The sequence below is a fragment of the Oncorhynchus keta genome, chromosome 29 (assembly GCF_023373465.1).
Source record: "Oncorhynchus keta strain PuntledgeMale-10-30-2019 chromosome 29, Oket_V2, whole genome shotgun sequence".
Taxonomy (NCBI): Eukaryota; Metazoa; Chordata; class Actinopteri; order Salmoniformes; family Salmonidae; genus Oncorhynchus; species Oncorhynchus keta.
Genome location: NC_068449.1, coordinates 1,846,136 through 1,864,517, shown reverse-complemented (window position 1 = coordinate 1,864,517; position 18,382 = coordinate 1,846,136). Strand labels below are relative to the sequence as shown.

General features: G+C 44.3%; 2 protein-coding genes across 2 annotated transcripts in view; both read left to right on the top strand.

Annotated features, from left to right (window-relative positions):
* The first annotated feature begins 635 nt into the window (after window positions 1-635).
* On the top strand, window positions 636-8,627 carry srsf5a (serine and arginine rich splicing factor 5a). Its single transcript, XM_035762496.2, has 8 exons — window positions 636-749; window positions 1,273-1,407; window positions 1,888-1,958; window positions 2,163-2,306; window positions 5,114-5,186; window positions 6,764-6,837; window positions 7,121-7,228; window positions 7,578-8,627. The coding sequence occupies exons 2-8, from the start codon at window positions 1,282-1,284 to the stop codon at window positions 7,915-7,917; spliced, it is 936 nt and encodes a 311-aa protein (XP_035618389.1). The 5' UTR covers window positions 636-749; window positions 1,273-1,281; the 3' UTR covers window positions 7,918-8,627.
* Window positions 8,628-17,688: 9,061 nt separating this feature from the next.
* The window catches only part of pacs2 (phosphofurin acidic cluster sorting protein 2), a 122,665-nt gene continuing 121,971 nt past the window's right edge, over window positions 17,689-18,382 (top strand). Inside the window, exon 1 of the mRNA XM_052485368.1 lies at window positions 17,689-18,365. Within this exon, the coding sequence (XP_052341328.1) occupies window positions 18,250-18,365 (116 nt within the window). The 5' untranslated portion in view covers window positions 17,689-18,249. The remainder of the gene's footprint in view (window positions 18,366-18,382) is intronic.

Below are 18,382 nucleotides of genomic sequence, written 5' to 3'. Positions count from 1 at the left end.
AAACAACAAAAAGTATGTTTTGAATGACACTGAGGGGCAGTGTTGTACACATGAGTATACACATTCATTCAGTGTCGCTCTGGATAAGAGCGTCTGCTAAATGACTTAAATGTAAATGTAAATGTGAGAATAAGAGTGTGTGTGTGTGTGTGTGTTGGGGTCTTGGGGTGGAATTATTTTTCGGGGGGGACTGTGGGGCTCTCGGATGGTTGAGGGACAGCTCTTAGGGAACTGTGGGTGGATCATGGAGGGCAGGTGGCCTGGCGGTTGGGAGCTTGGGCCGGTGGCTGATGGATCGCTGGTTTGGGTCCCTGTTTTTGACTTTGTGGGAGATCTGTCGACGTGACCTTCAGCAGTGCGTTGACCCTGGTTGCTTCTGTGTGTCTGGTTGGGAGTCTGTTAGATGACTAATGTGATGTAGATGTTGAGCGGCTTGTTTTAAATATTAAAATAAAAAATAAAGTCGGTTAAGAACAAATTCCTATTTACAATCACGGCCTACCAGAAGACAAAAGGCCTCCTGCTGGGATGGGGATAAAAATAAAATAAAAAAAATATATATATATACTTTTTTTGTTAGTTAATAATGTTGAGCTTGTTCATTTACAGATCAGGGGTTTTGTGTGACTTGTTTTGATAGGTCTAAGAACACACCCATTCACCTTGGTCCTGAAGTACATCCGGTTACCTCTCGCTGTCGCCATTTTGATACACCAACGAGCGAGAAGTAACGAAAAGACGACAGAAAGGTGAGCTTCGCGTTTATAATCATTTAGCAGCTTGGCACACGTATTTAGCAAATACATAATGCAGTGATTAACAGTTCATCCGAATGCCGAGCTAATATTGAAGCTTAGCTAGCAGAAAGTTAACTGCACGACATACTTCAACGACTTTCTCGCTCGCTAGCTAGTAACGTTTAGCAAGCTAACGTTTACATACCCACGCCGTATCGATTGGGATTTATTTCATATAGAACGGTATATAACTGGTGTTACTTAAGTATATCTAGTTAAATATACTGTTGACGTTGCCGAACCTAGACTTAACTTGCTGACTATCTGGCTAATGTGAACTAAAATGACTGACGGCTGCTTAATTTGGCAACGTATTGTTAGCGCTTTGGCTGGACCACACTGGTCTGGGCCTTCTCGGTAAAGGTTAGTTTAGCTACGTGTTTGAGAGGGTAACGTTTACTGTTTATAGTTGAATAACTTTTTTTTTTCCCCTGTTCCAAACATTTTTGTTGTTGTTGTTGTTGTTTAAATGCAGAGTATCATCATGAGTGGATGTCGTGTGTTTATCGGCCGTTTGAGCCCCCACGCCCGCGAGAGAGACGTGGAGAAATTCTTCAAGGGATATGGACGGATCCGAGAAGTAAATTTGAAGAACGGATTCGGCTTTGTGGTAAGTCGGTCTTGACAATCGGCGGCGTTAGGGGCCGCTAACGGTTATAGTTAACCTATAACTATTCATTTTCAGACCGGGCTAGTGGAACATGTTCCTAACTTAGTCCGCTGAGTGGTGAAATGTATTTTCCCGTATATTACATGGAACAGATTTCAGAGCCTGGTTAGTAAAAAAAAAAATATATATATATATGATAAGAGTACAAGCTCGGCTGACGAGTGGCCCAAAGGCCTGTCTGGGGGGGGTCAGTGAACGTCTGGATTGTTATGCTTTTCCGTTCAAAACATCTGGGGGGATACGAGGTCAAATATGACGTCATAAACCTTCAGGTCGGAGCTCCAGGAAGAGGCCCAGTTGGATGACCTTTCAAATCGATTTTCAGTTTAACGCTCCGTTTTCTTTTTCCCAGTGGAGAAAAAAAAACAACATTTTTTTGAAATCATCCTTAATTACATAACCCCCTTTGTCTTTAATCAGGAGTTTGACGACCACAGAGATGCGGATGATGCCGTATATGAGCTGAATGGCAAGGAACTCTGTAGTGAAAGGTAAAGATGCAGATGCATTCAAAGTATTTAAGAAAGCTCAATAGTGAAATGTGTTTTGGGCAGTTACTCCGTGTAGTAGTGGTATTTACACAGAACTGCATCGTCCTTTCTCTGATTTGGGCCTAGCTACATTCAGTGCGTGAATTTAATGTACTTTATCAGTCATTTCTGGTAGCCTCAGTATTAACTGTTTTGTCTCTATAGGGTGACGATAGAGCATGCCCGCTCCAGAAGAGGGAGGGGTGGTGGACCAGGGATGGGTGGTGGTGGTGGAGGAGGAGGAGGACGCTTCTCACCTCGTTTCAGCAGCTACCGCCAAGGCTCTGGCGGTCATAGTGGTGGCTCCAGGTATAGACTCTTCAAACCTCCTTTCACGACCTCTTCGCTTGCAGTTTGGCCTTCCAACATTATGTAAACTTCCTTTAACTTCTTACGGCTGAAATCCCGTTAACGGGATCGATATGGCAACGGCCAGTGAAAGTGCAGGGTGTCAAATTCAAACTAACAAATCTCCTAATTAAAAATATGCAAACATAGTATTATACACCATTTTAAAGATAAACGTATTGTTAACCTGTCTAGGACACACGTTCTGCTAGCGGAACCCCCCCCCCCACACAGCATTCCGCTGAAAAGGCAGCACAGGAAATTCAAAAATATATATTTTTAGAAAGATGAAGCTTTCACACATTAACAAGACCGATACAGCAAATGAAAGATGAACATCTTGTTAAAGATGAGTCTCCTGATGAAAACGTCTGATTTAAAAAATGCTTTACAGCAAAAACACAACATATGATTATGTTAGATCACCAAGTTCAAAAAACACGCAGCCATTTTCCCAGCCAAAGATAGGCGTCACAAACACAGAAAGAGATAAAAAAAAAATACAAAAAATCACAAACCTTTGATCTTCATCAGATGACACAATACATGCTTTTTGTGATCGATAATATGCATATTTATATCCAAAAATCTTAGTTTACATTGGCGCCATGTTCAGAAAGGCAAATCTAATAATATAAATACTGATCATACACTTTGATTAAAGATACATGTTTTACATATAATTAAAGATACCCTTGTTCTTAATTTAAACCGCTGAGTCAGATTTCAAAAAAACCTTTACGGAAAAAGCATACCATGCAATAATCTGAGACGGTGCTCAGAAATACACAACATTTCTCCGCAGTGTTGGAGTCAACAGAAATACGAAATTACATCATAAATATTCCATTACCTTTGATAATCTTCATCAGAATGCACTCCCAGGAATCATAGTTCGACAATAAATAGTTGTTTTGTTCGATAATGTCAATTATTTATGTCCGAGTAGCTACTTTTGCTAGCGCGTTCAGTACACATACCACACATATCCAAACGCCCGTGCAACTCACGCATAACGTCGGACGAAAACTTCAAAAAGTTATATCACAGGTCGAATAAACTTGCCAAACTACGTAGAGAATCAATCTTCAGGATGTTGTTATCATATATATCCAATAACATTCCCAACCGGAGCATTCCTTCATGTCTGTATAAGTAATGGAACGCAAGGCGCTAATCATGTGGAATGCGCGTGACCAGGAACTGGCACTGACTCATTCCCCTCTCACCCGGCCCCACATTACAGTATCAGCTTTATTCAACGTTCTACGGGCTGTTGACATCTAGTGGAAGGTGTAGGAAGTGCAAACAGATCCATATCTTACTGGGATTTGAATAGGCGATGAGTTGAAAAACAACCAGCCTCAGAATTTCCACTTCCGGTTTGGAAGTTTGCCTGCCATATGAGTTCTGTTATATTCAAACAAGTTTTAGAAACTTCAGTGTTTTCTATTCAATAGTAATAATAATATGCATACATTAGCATCTGGGACAGAGTAGGAGGCAGTTCCCTAAGTGAAAATGCTGCCCCCTATCCCTAAAGTTAACCCCACCACAGTGTCCGATTTTCAAAAAAGCTTTACGGTGAAAGCATACCATGCGAGTATGTTTGGTCAGCGCCCGGTCACAAAAAAACATACAGCCATTTTCCATCCGAAGAGAGGAGTCACGAAAAGCAGAAATAGAGATAAAATGAATCACTAACCTTTGATCTGCATCAGATGGCACTTATTGGACTTAATGTTACACAATACATGTATGTTTTGTTTGATAAAGTTCATATTTATATTTAAAAAATCTGTTTGCATCCATTTTGTTTCCAAAACATCCGGTGATTTTTACAATTTACAGAAATACTCATCATAAACGTTGATGAAAGATACAAGTGTTATGCATATAATTAAAGATATACTTCTCGTTAATGCAACCGCTGTGTCAGATTTCAAAAAAGCTTTACAGCGAAAGCACACCATGGAATAATCTTGAGTACAGCGCTCAGACATCAAAACAAGCCATACAGATACCCGCCATGTTGTGGAATCAGAAATAGCGTTATAAATATTCACTTACCTTTGATGTTCTTCATCGGAATCCAAGTTCCACAAATGTTCGATAAAGTCCATTTATGTCCAAATACCTCCTTTTTGTTTGCATGTTTAGTCCAGTGATCCAAAATGCACAAGGCGCGGGTCCAGACAAAGTTTTTAAAAATCAATTACAGATTCTACTGCATAGAATCAATCTTTAGGATGTCTTTTTTTATCATAAATCTTCAATAATGTTTCAACCGGACAATTCCTTTTGTCTTTAGAAATGAAAAGGTAACGGAGCTCACGGCCGCACGCGTGACTTAGCTCATGGCATTCTGCCAGACCCCTGATTCAAACAGCTCTTATTCGCTCCCACCTCACAGTAGAAGCCTGAAACAACGTTCTAAAGACTGTTGACATCTAGTGGAAGCTTTAGGAAGTGCAATCTGACCAAATTTACACTGTATATTGGATAGACAAATCACTTGTAAAACTACAAACCTCAGATTTCCGACTTCTTGGTTGGAATCTTGCATATATGAATTCTGGAACACCGGACAATTTTAGGAGCTTGGAAGTTTATTTTGCAGTGAATGGAGTTTTGTCAATGTGATTACAGTTTAGTGTTCAACGCGTGAAAGTAAATGGGGTTTCAGTCATTTTCTGAGTGTGATTTGAAACCAATAAAACACTATCTCTTCTTCCACGTTACAACTTCGCTCTCTCCCACCCATGCAGTAGGTATGGTCCCCCGGTGCGAACAGAGCACCGAATCATTGTGGAGAACCTGTCGTCGCGGATCAGTTGGCAGGTGAGCGGTTGCACTCCTCTGGTTCAATGTGATACAAAACAATTATCCTTTACTTAATCTGGTACTGCCTTTTTAGTCTGTGTGAAGCAGCATTTTATTTTTTATTAAAACATGCGATTTTTTTTTCATTTGTTAAAAAAATATGCTCAATAGCCCATTAGGTGGATAGAATGGCAAGGACCCATTTCCATGTTATGAATTCAGAATTGTTTATTTCTTGACTTCGTTGTAACTGTATCTTTCAAATAATAAGCACCTCTTAGACTTAAAGGTAAATGTAACCGAACACATCTTAACCCCCTTTTTAAAAAAAAAAAAATATATATTATTATCTGGTTATTAGTTTATGAAGGAGTTGCATGCACTGCCTCCCCTGGAGGTGTCTGATGTGCATAGCGCCCTCTGCTGGTTGTGTTTTCAATAGTGTCCATTTGGTGCCTCTCCTTACACGCAGTTGCCGCTGGTCTAAATCTTGGCTGGGCCCCGTAGCTGGTGAAAGGGGTCTAGCGCAGGATAGCCTTAGGATGGTCCCTCGTAAAGCCCCAGTCTGGAGGTTCTGTGATCTGGTCTGGTGGAAACCTCTCCCCCTCCCCCACCCGAATGCAGCCAGCCTGTTACTCCCTCAACCCACTCCACGTTCCCTACACTCTCCCGTTTGGTTCTTTGATCTGTTGCTGATGGAGCTGGGTGTGTTGACAGTTGGGCACACTGCACGCCCTCTTCCTTCGTTCCTTCCCCTACTTGCTCTCTGGTGGTCCCTTGTGGAGGCTGGCCGGAGTCCGGGTCTGTCAAGTCTGAGGGAGGTCGTTTCTCAAGGGCTTAACACTGTGACTGCATTGGTTCCCATTGGTCCTCTATTTGGACAAGTGGCTCTTTGCTAATGTCTTCCTGGGTATGGAACGGTAAGTAACATATAACTCATGTGATTGGGTTTAAGGGTTGGGAGGAACAGGAAGTAGAATTATATACCTTAGTCTTACTGGAGAACGCTTTCTATAAGCCTTTATAAGCCCTTATGGAATCATACTAGGCTACTTAATAGGTTAATGAAAGAACCCCTTGATTAAAGTAGGAGTTTAAGGTCAAATCAAATTACATTGCATATAATTATTTTTAAACGATACCCCCCCTAAAACCACGATAGTTGTCAGACCTCTAACATTCCCAAGCCGCCCTCTCCTCAGAAGGGATTTCTTACTGTCTCGTTGCCTTGGTATCTTCTGTTTATAAATAAATGTGTAGTCTCCGTCAATCCTAGTTGTTAACGAACACGAAACAAATACCATACCAAGGAAACGAATAGTGTTACCATGTTTCTCCTTTGGGTAAGATAAGTTAAACCAAGTTGGTCTACCCGTGAAGCTATTTCAGTGGCTCGTCACTTAAAACGGCCTGGTCTGAAAATGCTAAAAACGTCACATGATTAGCGTGTTTTTTGTTGGAAGTCTGTATTACCGGGTGGGTGGATTTTGTTGTCGTGGTTTGTCTGATTTAGTCTTTCCCAGGTTCACAAATAACCCTCTCAGCCACATTATACAGTCTGTTAGCTCGTCACTGACTCGTGTGCTTCATCGTAGGACCTGAAAGACCTGATGAGGAAAGCCGGTGAAGTCACCTTTGTGGATGCACACAGAACCAACAAGAATGAAGGGTGAGTCGAGTTCCCCTGTCCAGTTGGCCCAGGATCTGGACTTTATTCATTCGTTATATTCCGTACCAAAACTTTTGGTCTCGTTGCACGATGACCCATGTTCGTTATGGGACTGAGAAAGGAAGAGACTACCTCGGGCTTGTCCAATAATAAACCCACATTTTCTGTTTACCAAAAAAAAAAAAAAAAAAAAATGCCTTGCTCTACTTGAAAACAAACCAAACATACCTTGGTGGCTATTATGAAATGGAGCTTGTTGACTGAATGCGATGTGATTCTACAGGGTGGTGGAGTTCGCATCACACAGTGATATGAAGAATGCCATTGATAAGCTGGACGGAACGGACTTGAATGGACGCAAGTTGAAACTGTCTGAGGATCGCAAGAGCCGGTTAGTGTCTCCTTTTCCAATTGCAACTTAATAGTTTCACTGAGACGAGACACACAGGAACTTGACTGTCATTTTTCAGCTAGTTGTAAACCAATGCTCTCATTATTTATATTTTATTGTTATATATTTTTATTTTATTGTTATATATTTATATTTTATTGTTATATATTTATATTTTATTGTTATATATTTTTTAGTTTTGACACAATTCTGACAGTAAGGAAATGAGTTGGAGACAGGCATGTGGGTGAAAGTGGGGACTGACAAGTGTCCATGGAGAGTGATTGTAATATATTCCGGCTCTTGGAGGAGGGGGGGAACCAAACTTGTCATTCTTCTGTTCCAACAGCCACAGCAGGAGTCGTTCCCGCGGCTCTCGTAGCTACTCCCGGTCCCGTAGCCGTTCCCCACGCTCCAAGTCCCGTAGCAGGAGTCGTAACCGCTCCAGGAGCCCCCGATCTCGCTCGGCCAGCCGTACCCCGGAGAAGAAGGCTTCCTCTGCAGGAGGGGGCAGGGCTGCACATCGCTCCACCTCGCGCTCCCCGTCCCGGTCCAGATCCCCTGCCCCTCGCTCCCGTACCCCTCCCCCACGCTCCCGTTCTCGCACTCCTCCTCCCAGTTCCCCTGTCCCGGCCCGGAAGCAGTCTCCGTCCCGGGCTCGCTCCCCCTCGGTTGAGAGCCAGCACTGAGCCCCACTGGGGGTGTGTGTAGTTCGGTGTTGTAGTGCAGTGGTGGCTGGAGGGAGGACCGTCTCATTGGAATGGCTGGAATGGAATGAGAGGAACAGAATCCTTCATAGCGTTCCATTGAATCCATTCCATCTATTCCAATAAGCCTGTCCTGATTTTTTTTTTTTTTTTTTTTTTTTTTATGTGACCACCAGTCTCATAGTGGTATGGACTGAAGAGTTGTCATGCTGAGACCATGGCGCCTGGCTTTGTGGCGGCCTGCTTGCTTGCTAGTGTGGAATGAATGGAGAGGCTTGCCTTTGGCGACACACTCCCACAATCTCTCTTCTTTTTTTTTTTTTTATCAGAGAATTGGTTGTTGTGCCAGTATCTTGGATGCCCTGTAATGTTTTTTTTTCTCTGTTTTGGGAGCCGTTTGTGTTTTATAGGTCGGATCATGCTTCCCCAATTCAATTTCTAATTGTTTTTGTTTATTTTGCCATATTCAATAATTAAAACATGTTCCTTGGGGAAAACTGAACCGTGTAAGGAAATGTACAGTGTGATTTTTTTTTAGATCTTTTGATTGGGTCACATTCGTCGTTCTCAACTGCAGATTGTACATCTCATTGTGATTTAATGACCATCTATCTGTACCATTTGAAAGTGAAACTTTCTGTCCCCGAGTTTTCTGTTATGAGTCTAATCAATACAGGGTTATATTTCCATCACCACTTTGGCCCTGTCTGTGATTCCAATCTACACCTCAGACAGACCTCGTGTAAATGAAAACACATTATAATTTACAGACACAAGGTTTAGTTTTAACATTTGCTGAAAAAAAATACTATAATTCTTATTAAATGGACACTTCTACTTTTAAATTTGACTCGACAATTTTAATATTTATTTTCTACCCAAGAGAACAATACTTGAAAATGTATATTTTTATTAAGAAAGCCGTTGTACAGAAAACGTCAGAATTTAAATGTCACGTTCTTCTAACCTGGGTACCAGTCTGTTTTGTCGTGCCATTTATATTTGGCAAGGAGATGAATGAAATGGCACAAAGATCTGGAACCAGGCTAATCTTCTATAGACGATTAACAGATTCATGTTAATGTGGGGAAAAGCCCTATGGTTTCCATACACAACTTGTCCATATTGAAGAGGTAAGGGAGGAGGATGGTAAATGTGATCTGCACCACATACCAATTGACTTGCTTCATCTGGATACCTGTAGACAAGTGATGAGTACAGTCATCTGCACCCAATAGAGCTGGCCTTCCAACATTCTTACAGCCTCCGGAGACAGGTGACCTTGTGGTTAGAGCATTGGGCCAGTAACAAAGGTTGCTGGATCAGATCCCCGAGCTGACAAAGGTTAAAAAAATATATAAAATTGTCGTTGTACCCCTGAGCATGGAGGTTAAACCACTGTTCTATGAAGACGTGGATGTTGATTAAGGCAGCCCCCCCCCTCTGATTCAGTGGTTGGGGTAAATGAGGAAGAGGCATTCAGTAGTACGACTGAGCCCTTTTATTTATACATATCCTTAGATCTATTGATTGATATCCATTGAATTGTGTCCATTTGCACAACTATGAAAAGATAGATGACAAAACAATATCAGTTTAGATTATACCAGGGACAAACCTTTCCTTAACTGGAAAATGTAAAGATCACAATTGAAGTGGCTGCACCTGCTGTCCTTTCAAATCCAAATGTTTCAGTTGAGCAGTTAGGTTCCCACAAGAACCCCCACCAACTAAGGAGGTTCCCCAAGAACCCCCACCAACTAAGGAGGTTCCCACAAGAACCCCCACCAACTAAGGAGGTTCCCCAAGAACCCCCACCAACTAAGGATGTTCCCACAAGAACCCCCACCAACTAAGGAGGTTCCCACAAGAACCACCACCAACTAAGGATGTTCCCACAAAGAGGTTCCCACCCCCCACCAACTAAGGAGGTTCCCACAAGAACCCCCACCAACTAAGGAGGTTCCCCAAGAACCCCCACCAACTAAGGATGTTCCCACAAGAACCCCCACCAACTAAGGAGGTTCCCACAAGAACCCCCACCCCAACCCCCAAGGAGGTTCCCACAAGAACCCCCACCAACTAAGGAGGTTCCCCAAGAACCCCCACCAACTAAGGAGGTTCTCACCCCAAGAACCCCCACCCCAACTAAGGAGGTTCTCACAAGAACCCCCACCAACTAAGGAGGTTCCCACAAGAACCCCCACCAACTAAGGAGGTTCCCCCAAGAACCCCCACCAACTAAGGAGGTTCCCACAAGAACCCCCACCAACTAAGGAGGTTCCCCAAGAACCCCCACCAACTAAGGAGGTTCCCCAAGAACCCCCACCAACTAAGGATGTTCCCACAAGAACCCCCACCAACTAAGGAGGTTCTCAAGGATGTTCCCACAGAACCCCACCAACTAAGGATGTTCCCACAAGAACCCCCACCAACTAAGGATGTTCCCACAAGAACCCCCACCAACTAAGGATGTTCCCACAAGAACCCCCACCAACTAAGGAGGTTCCCACAAGAACCCCCACCAACTAAGGATGTTCCCACAAGAACCCCCACCAACTAAGGATGTTCCCACAAGAACCCCCACCAACTAAGGATGTTCCCACAAGAACCCCCACCAACTAAGGAGGTTCCCACAAGAACCCCCACCAACTAAGGATGTTCCCACAAGAACCCCACCAACTAAGGATGTTCCCACAAGAACCCCACCAACTAAGGAGGTTCCCACAAGAATCCCCACCAACTAAGGAGGTTCCCACAAGAACCCCCACCAACTAAGGAGGTTCCCACAAGAACCCCCCACCAACTAAGGAGGTTCCTCGATGAACCCCCACCAACTAAGGAGGTTCCTCGATGAACCCCCACCAACTAAGGATGTTCCCACAAGAACCCCCACCAACTAAGGATGTTCCCACAAGAACCCCCACCAACTAAGGAGGTTCCCACAAGAACCCCCACCAACTAAGGAGGTTCCCACAAGAACCCCCACCAACTAAGGAGTTCCCACAAGTTCCCACAAGAACCCCCACCAACTAAGGAGGTTCCCACAAGAACCCCCACCAACTAAGGAGGTTCCCACAAGAACCCCCACCAACTAAGGAGGTTCCCACAAGAACCCCCACCAACTAAGGAGGTTCCCACAAGAACCCCCACCAACTAAGGATGTTCCCACAAGAACCCCCACCAACTAAGGATGTTCCCACAAGAACCCCCACCAACTAAGGATGTTCCCACAAGAACCCCCACCAACTAAGGAGGTTCCTCACAAGAACCCCCACCAACTAAGGAGGTTCCCACATGAACCCCCACCAACTAAGGAGGTTCCTCGATGAACCCCCACCAACTAAGGAGGTTCCTCGATGAACCCCAGTTCCTATGGGGTTGGGGTTCTAAGAACCATTCGGCCATCAGTTGATTGACAGATGTAGGCCATCAGTCCTCTCTCTGAACACAGTCACCCCAGGGGCGTGTCCTCTCTCTGAACACAGGGGCACCCCAGGGGCGTGTCCTCTCTCTGAACACAGGGGCACCCCAGGGGCGTGTCCTCTCTCTGAACACAGGGGCACCCCAGGGGCGTGTCCTCTCTCTGAACACAGGGGCACCCCAGGGGCGTGTCCTCTCTCTGAACACAGGGGCACCCCAGGGGCGTGTCCTCTCTCTGAACACAGGGGCACCCCAGGGGCGTGTCCTCTCTCTGAACACAGGGGCACCCCAGGGGCGTGTCCTCTCTCTGAACACAGGGGCACCCCAGGGACGTGTCCTCTCTCTGAACACAGGGGCACCCCAGGGGCGTGTCCCTCTCTGAACAGGGGCGTGTCCTCTCTCTGAACACAGGGGCACCCCAGGGGCGTGTCTCTTTATTAAAGATGCTCTCAGATGGGGAACACAGGGGCACCCTCAGGGAAAAGACGTGTCCTCTCCCAACCACTCTCTCTGAACACAGGGGCACCCCAGGATGACGTGTCCTTTTTAAAGCTCTCTGAACACAGAGGGACCCCAGGGGCGTGTCCTCTCTCTGAACACAGAGGCACCCCAGGGACGTGTCCTCTCTCTGAACACAGGGGGAGCACCCCAGGGGCGTGTCCTCTCTGAACACAGGGGGACCCCAGGGCGTGTCCTCTCTCTGAACACAGAGGCACCCCAGGGGCGTGTCCTCTCTATAACAGTCTGGGGTACCCCTGGTGGGGGCGTGTATGGTAATCCTGGTGGAGAGCTCTCTGAACACGGGGCACCCCAGGGACGTGTCCTCTCTCTGAACACAGGGGCACCCCAGAGGCGTTATCTACGCTGACCAGATGAAGATCCAAGGAAACAACGTGAGGCTTTTCAAGTACGTGGATGACACAGCTCTGGTGGGACTCTTTATTAAAGATGCTCTGTCAGATGGGGAAAGCTGTTTTACCTTCATCCTCAGAATGGTGTCTGAGCTGGTGGAGAGCATCCTCACGTTCAATATGGTCTGGTATGGTAATCCATCCACATCAGTCTGGTATGTGGAAAAGACAAAGGAGCTGATCAACAATGACAACTGGTAACTGAGCTGGTGGAGAGCATCCTCACGTGTCCCAACCACTCTCAATATGACAGTCTGAAATCTGACCAATCAGTGGAGGTGGTTGAGTGTTTTAAATACCTAGGGACACAAACGGATGACGAGCTGAGTTTTACAGAGAACACAGACTGTTTTTTCTCTTCTTCTTGTTTTTTAAAGCAAGTCAGCGCCTGCTTTTACTTAGGAAATTAAAGGGTTTAGGGGTCAACCAGGATGTTCTGGAGACGCTGTACAGAAGTCTGGTGGAGAGCATCCTCACGTTCAATATGACAGTCTGGTATGGTAATCTGAGCTGGTAGAGAGCATCCTCACGTTCAATATGACAGTCTGGTATGGTAATCTGAGCTGGTAGAGAGCATCCTCACGTTCAATATGACAGTCTGGTATGGTAATCTGAGCTGGTAGAGAGCATCCTCACATCAGTCTGGTATGGTAATCTGAGCTGGTTCAATATGACAGTCTGGTATGGTAATCTGAGCTGGTGGAGAGCATCCTCACGTTCAATATGACAGTCTGGTATGGTAATCTGAGCTGGTGGAGAGCATCCTCACGTTCAATATGACAGTCTGGTATGGTAATCTGAGCTGGTAGAGAGCATCCTCACGTTCAATATGACAGTCTGGTATGGTAATCTGAGCTGGTAGAGAGCATCCTCACGTTCAATATGACAGTCTGGTATGGTAATCTGAGCTGGTAGAGAGCATCCTCACGTTCAATATGACAGTCTGGTATGGTAATCTGAGCTGGTCTGGTATGGTAATCTGAGCATCCTCACGTTCAATATGACAGTCTGGTATGGTAATCTGAGCTGGTAGAGCATCCTCACGTTCAATATGACAGTCTGGTATGGTAATCTGAGCTGGTAGAGAGCATCCTCACGTTCAATATGACAGTCTGGTATGGTAATCTGAGCTGGTAGAGCATCCTCACGTTCAATATGACAGCATCCTCTGGTACGTTCAATATGACAGTCTGGTATGGTAATCTGAGCTGGTAGAGAGCATCCTCACGTTCAATATGACAGTCTGGTATGGTAATCTGAGCTGGTGGAGAGCATCCTCACGTTCAATATGACAGTCTGGTATGGTAATCTGAGCTGGTAGAGCATCCTCACGCATCAGTCTGGTATGGTAATCTGAGCTGGTGAGAGCATCCTCAATATGACAGTCTGGTATGGTAATCTGAGCTGGTAGAGAGCATCCTCACGTTCAATATGACAGTCTGGTATGGTAATCTGAGCTGGTGGAGAGCATCCTCACGAGCTGGTCAATATGACAGTCTGGTATGGTAATCTGAGCTGGTAGAGAGCATCCTCACGCTTCAATATGACAGTCTGGTATGGTAATCTGAGCTGGTAGAGAGCATCCATCCTCACGTTCAATATGACAGTCTGGTATGGTAATCTGAGCTGGTAGAGAGCATCCTCACGTTCAATATGACAGTCTGGTATGGTAATCTGAGCTGGTAGAGAGCATCCTCACGACAGTCTGGTATGGTAATCTGAGCTGGTAGAGAGCATCCTCACGTTCAATATGCTCAATATGACAGTCTGGTATGGTAATCTGAGCTGGTGGAGAGCATCCTCAGCTGGTAGAGAGCATCAAATATGACAGTCTGGTATGGTAATCTGAGCTGGTAGAGAGCATCCTCACGTTCAATATGACAGTCTGGTATGGTAATCTGAGCTGGTAGAGAGCATCCTCACGTTCAATATGACAGTCTGGTAATGGCTAATCTGAGCTGGTATGGTAATCTGAGCTGGTAGATCCTCACGTTCAATATGACAGTCTGGTATGGTAATCTGAGCTGGTAGAGAGCATCCTCACGTTCAATATGACAGTCTGGTATGGTAATCTGAGCTGGTAGAGAGCATCCTCACGTTCAATATGACAGTCTGGTATGGTAATCTGAGCTGGTAGAGAGCATCCTCAATATGACAGTCTCAATATGACAGTCTGACAGTCTGGTATGGTAATCTGAGCTGGTAGAGAGCATCCTCACGTTCAATATGACAGTCTGGTATGGTAATCTGAGCTGGTAGAGAGCATCCTCACATTCAATATGACAGTCTGGTATGGTAATCTGAGCTGGACAGTATGGTAATCTGAGCTGGTAGAGAGCATCCTCACGTTCAATATGACAGTCTGGTATGGTAATCTGAGCTGGTAGAGAGCATCCTCACGTTCAATATGACAGTCTGGTATGGTAATCTGAGCTGGTAGAGAGCATCCTCACGTTCAATATGACAGTCTGGTATGGTAATCTGAGCTGGTGGAGAGCATCCTCACGTTCAATATGACAGTCTGGTATGGTAATCTGAGCTGGTAGAGAGCATCCTCACGTTCAATATGACAGTCTGGTATGGTAATCTGAGCTGGTAGAGAGCATCCTCACGTTCAATATGACAGTCTGGTATGGTAATCTGAGCTGGTGGAGAGCATCCTCACGACAGTCTGGTATGGTAATCAATATGAATATGACAGTCTGGTATGGTAATCTGAGCTGGTAGAGAGCATCCTCACGTTCAATATGACAGTCTGGTATGGTAATCTGAGCTGGTGGAGAGCATCCTCACGTTCAATATGACAGTCTGGTATGGTAATCTGAGCTGGTAGAGAGCATCCTCACGTTCAATATGACAGTCTGGTATGGTAATCTGAGCTGGTAGAGAGCATCCTCACGTTCAATATGACAGTCTGGTATGGTAATGTGAGCGTGAGGCGCAAAAAAAAAACTGATCAGAATAGTAAACACAGCCAGCGAAGTAATTGGACGACCACAGGCACAGTTGAGCGTTCTGTTCCACAAGGCAACCCCAACAAAGAAGGGCACTGACTGTCGTTGGCGACGACCCCTCCCACCCTCAGCTGGAGAGACTTGCCTCTGGCCGGCGCTTCAGAATGACCACGGTCAAGAAGAACGTGTTCAAACATTTGTTCCTTCCTTGTGCTGTTGTCGGACTACTAAATTGCAACTTAAATTGTATCGGTATATGTACTTATCTATCCCGTGCATTTAGGACAGTGGACAATTGTGAGTGAATCTATTAATGTCCTCTATGTTGTTAGGTTATGCAGTGTGATGGAGTGTTTGTGATGTGAGAACGCATGTGTGTGTCATCAAAGAAAAAAAATGTCCACCCTAGGATGGACAATAAAGTTTTATTCTATTTGACTCCCTGTGAAAAAAATAAAGGTCAAATAAAAAATTATCTTTGCCAAGTAAATGTGACGTATTTTGGCAATACAATTTGCAATTTGAAAAATAAATACTGTATTTTACAACTGCATACTGTATCACGATTTATAACCAGGGTGGTTCGAGCCCTGAATGCTGATAGGCTGACAGCCGTGGTATATCAGACCGTATACCACAGGTATGACAAAAACATGTATTTTTACAGCTCTAATTACATTGGTAACTAGTTTATAATAGCAATAAGGCACCTTGGGGGTTTGTGTTATATGGCCAATATACCACGGCTAAAGGCTGGGTCCAGGCACTCCGCAATGCATCATGCATTAGAATGGTGTGTTGGCCATATACCAACCCCTAAGCCCTATTGCTTAAACATACCACTAGGTGGCATCATTGAGCTGTAAGTGTAGACTGAACGTTTCAATGAGATTACCACACATTGATCGCTCAGAAGTGGTAATGATGTCATAAAGCTGTCTCAAATCAATGCATTTTCTGGAGTTGTGTCCCCAGTTACACACAATGTAAATGAAGCATTGATTGGTGAAATTATTTAGATTTTTTTTTTTTTTTGTGCCTAAATTTGAATTGTCCTGCATAAATATGGATCAGGTAACCCATTATTGCCTCTATGGGGGAAAAAGCCCTCTTTCTGTTTCTCTTGTTAGTAACTATCTTGTCAATGGCAAATAAGCTCCCACAAAATTAGTGACGATTCCTCTAGGTCATACAAAGAAAACTTGTAAATGATGTATGAGGGATAAAAAATTACTATGTGACAGTCCCAATAGATGGTGTTTATACAGTACATATGTCCAAAGTCAGACAGTCCCAATAGAGGGTGTTTATACAGTACATATGTCCAAAGTCAGACAGTCCCAATAGAGGGTGTTTATACAGTACATATGTCCAAAGTCAGACAGTCCAGCCTCCTCTCTTCTGTTTGTCTTGTAAAACTTTAAAATTCTGCAACAGAACACCCACTAAATTAGAACGCTGAATCGTCAGGGTAACCCCCATTGTCCTTGATCATGACTCATTACACATAAATCATTGGAGGAAAGAATCTTCTGTAGGGGGGGGGTTTGTTAAGAGCCGCGAGCCGCTTGGCCTTGAACATTAACACACATCGCTTAGCGGTGTGCCTGTTTTGGAAACATATGGATACTCACCTTAATAAGGGTTTACGGTTCCCACACAGCCACATCTCCACGTTACAGCGCTTGTTTACAGACAACAGGCAGATGACAGAGTGTTGTACTAATTAGCTGTATCTACAAAACACCTGTGTTTAAAAGGAAGACAGACGCCACAAACATGTGGTCACTGAAAAATACTGTCTTCTGCAACTGTGTTAATTAAAACCCCCAGTGAAAACAGTGTACAGCATTGGTGGCTGGTTGGAGGAGCTATAGGAGGACGGGCTCATTGTAATGGCTGGGATAGAATAAACGGAATGGTATCAAAAACACATGAAACATATGGAAACCACATATTATGACTCCGTTTCATTGATTCCATTCCAGCCGTTACAATGAGCCCGTCCTCCTATAACTCCCCCCACTAGCCTCCATTGGTGTATAGTAAGTGTGTATTATTGTTGTTGTTGCATTTCTGAAATGATTTTGATGTGATATGAAAGTAGAGGGTAACGAGATTGAGAATCGATTCATCTTTAGATGGACTATTTCGTTGTTTTGGCTTCCAGAGCCATTTCGCCCTTTAAACAGAACACGGAAGGAAGGTCCTTCGACAAAAAAAACATGTAACGTTGAGACTCCTTTAGTCCGATATTTGTCGAGGTTACCCGAAGCAAACTTGTAACGATGTAATGGAGAAAAAAAAAGAAAAAAAAAACATCTGTGCGACAGTCTCAATTATGTTAATATATGTAGAGACAATCTTTAACGCTACATTTTTTTGTTTTACACATTTCAATGGGCTGATGTTAATGCGGAAAAATATGTGCACTAATCTTAGGAGCGGCAACAAAAAAAAACAAACATTTTTGTTGAGAAGATGCACCTGCAGACCGCGCCTAGTCGGTTGCTTGGAGACGAGTGAAGATGTAACTCCACTTGTTTCAGAGGTCTTCGAGCGAGATAACAATACATCTATTCATATACATTGTAAATTATACATTTTCTTGACATATTTTTGCCTGTAGGTTGGGATGAATCGCACGGTTCAAGGACATTTGCTTGCATGCCACTTCGCCAGCCTGTGCCCCTGATCTGAATGAAGGCTGCGTCCACGGCCAGCAATGACGTTATTTCCTGGGGGGTGGCAGTGGGAGCAAAGTACTGCAGTTCTAGGGAACAGTGTATGCAAGTCTGACATGTGAGCATTTGGTCCGGAACAACCTGCTGCACTAATTCCACATTGTACGAATTTAATCGCATGAAGAACTGTTTTTTTGTTTTTTTTGTGTGTGTGTGTTTAAAAAAAATATATATTTTTACCATCGCACTTCAAGACAAATTCATTTTTTTTTTATTCAGATAGGTATATATTTTTGTACCGCCTCGGTTCGTGTGGACGTTTAGGCAGATTCATAACGAACCATGGCGGAGAGAAGTGGCCGGTTGAGCTTCGGTGGCGGGGCGCTCAACAGACCGGTGCCAATGAACCTGTTCGCCACATGGGAAATAGATGGATCGTCCCCGAGTTGTATCCCGAGGTAAGTCGTGTTCCTTG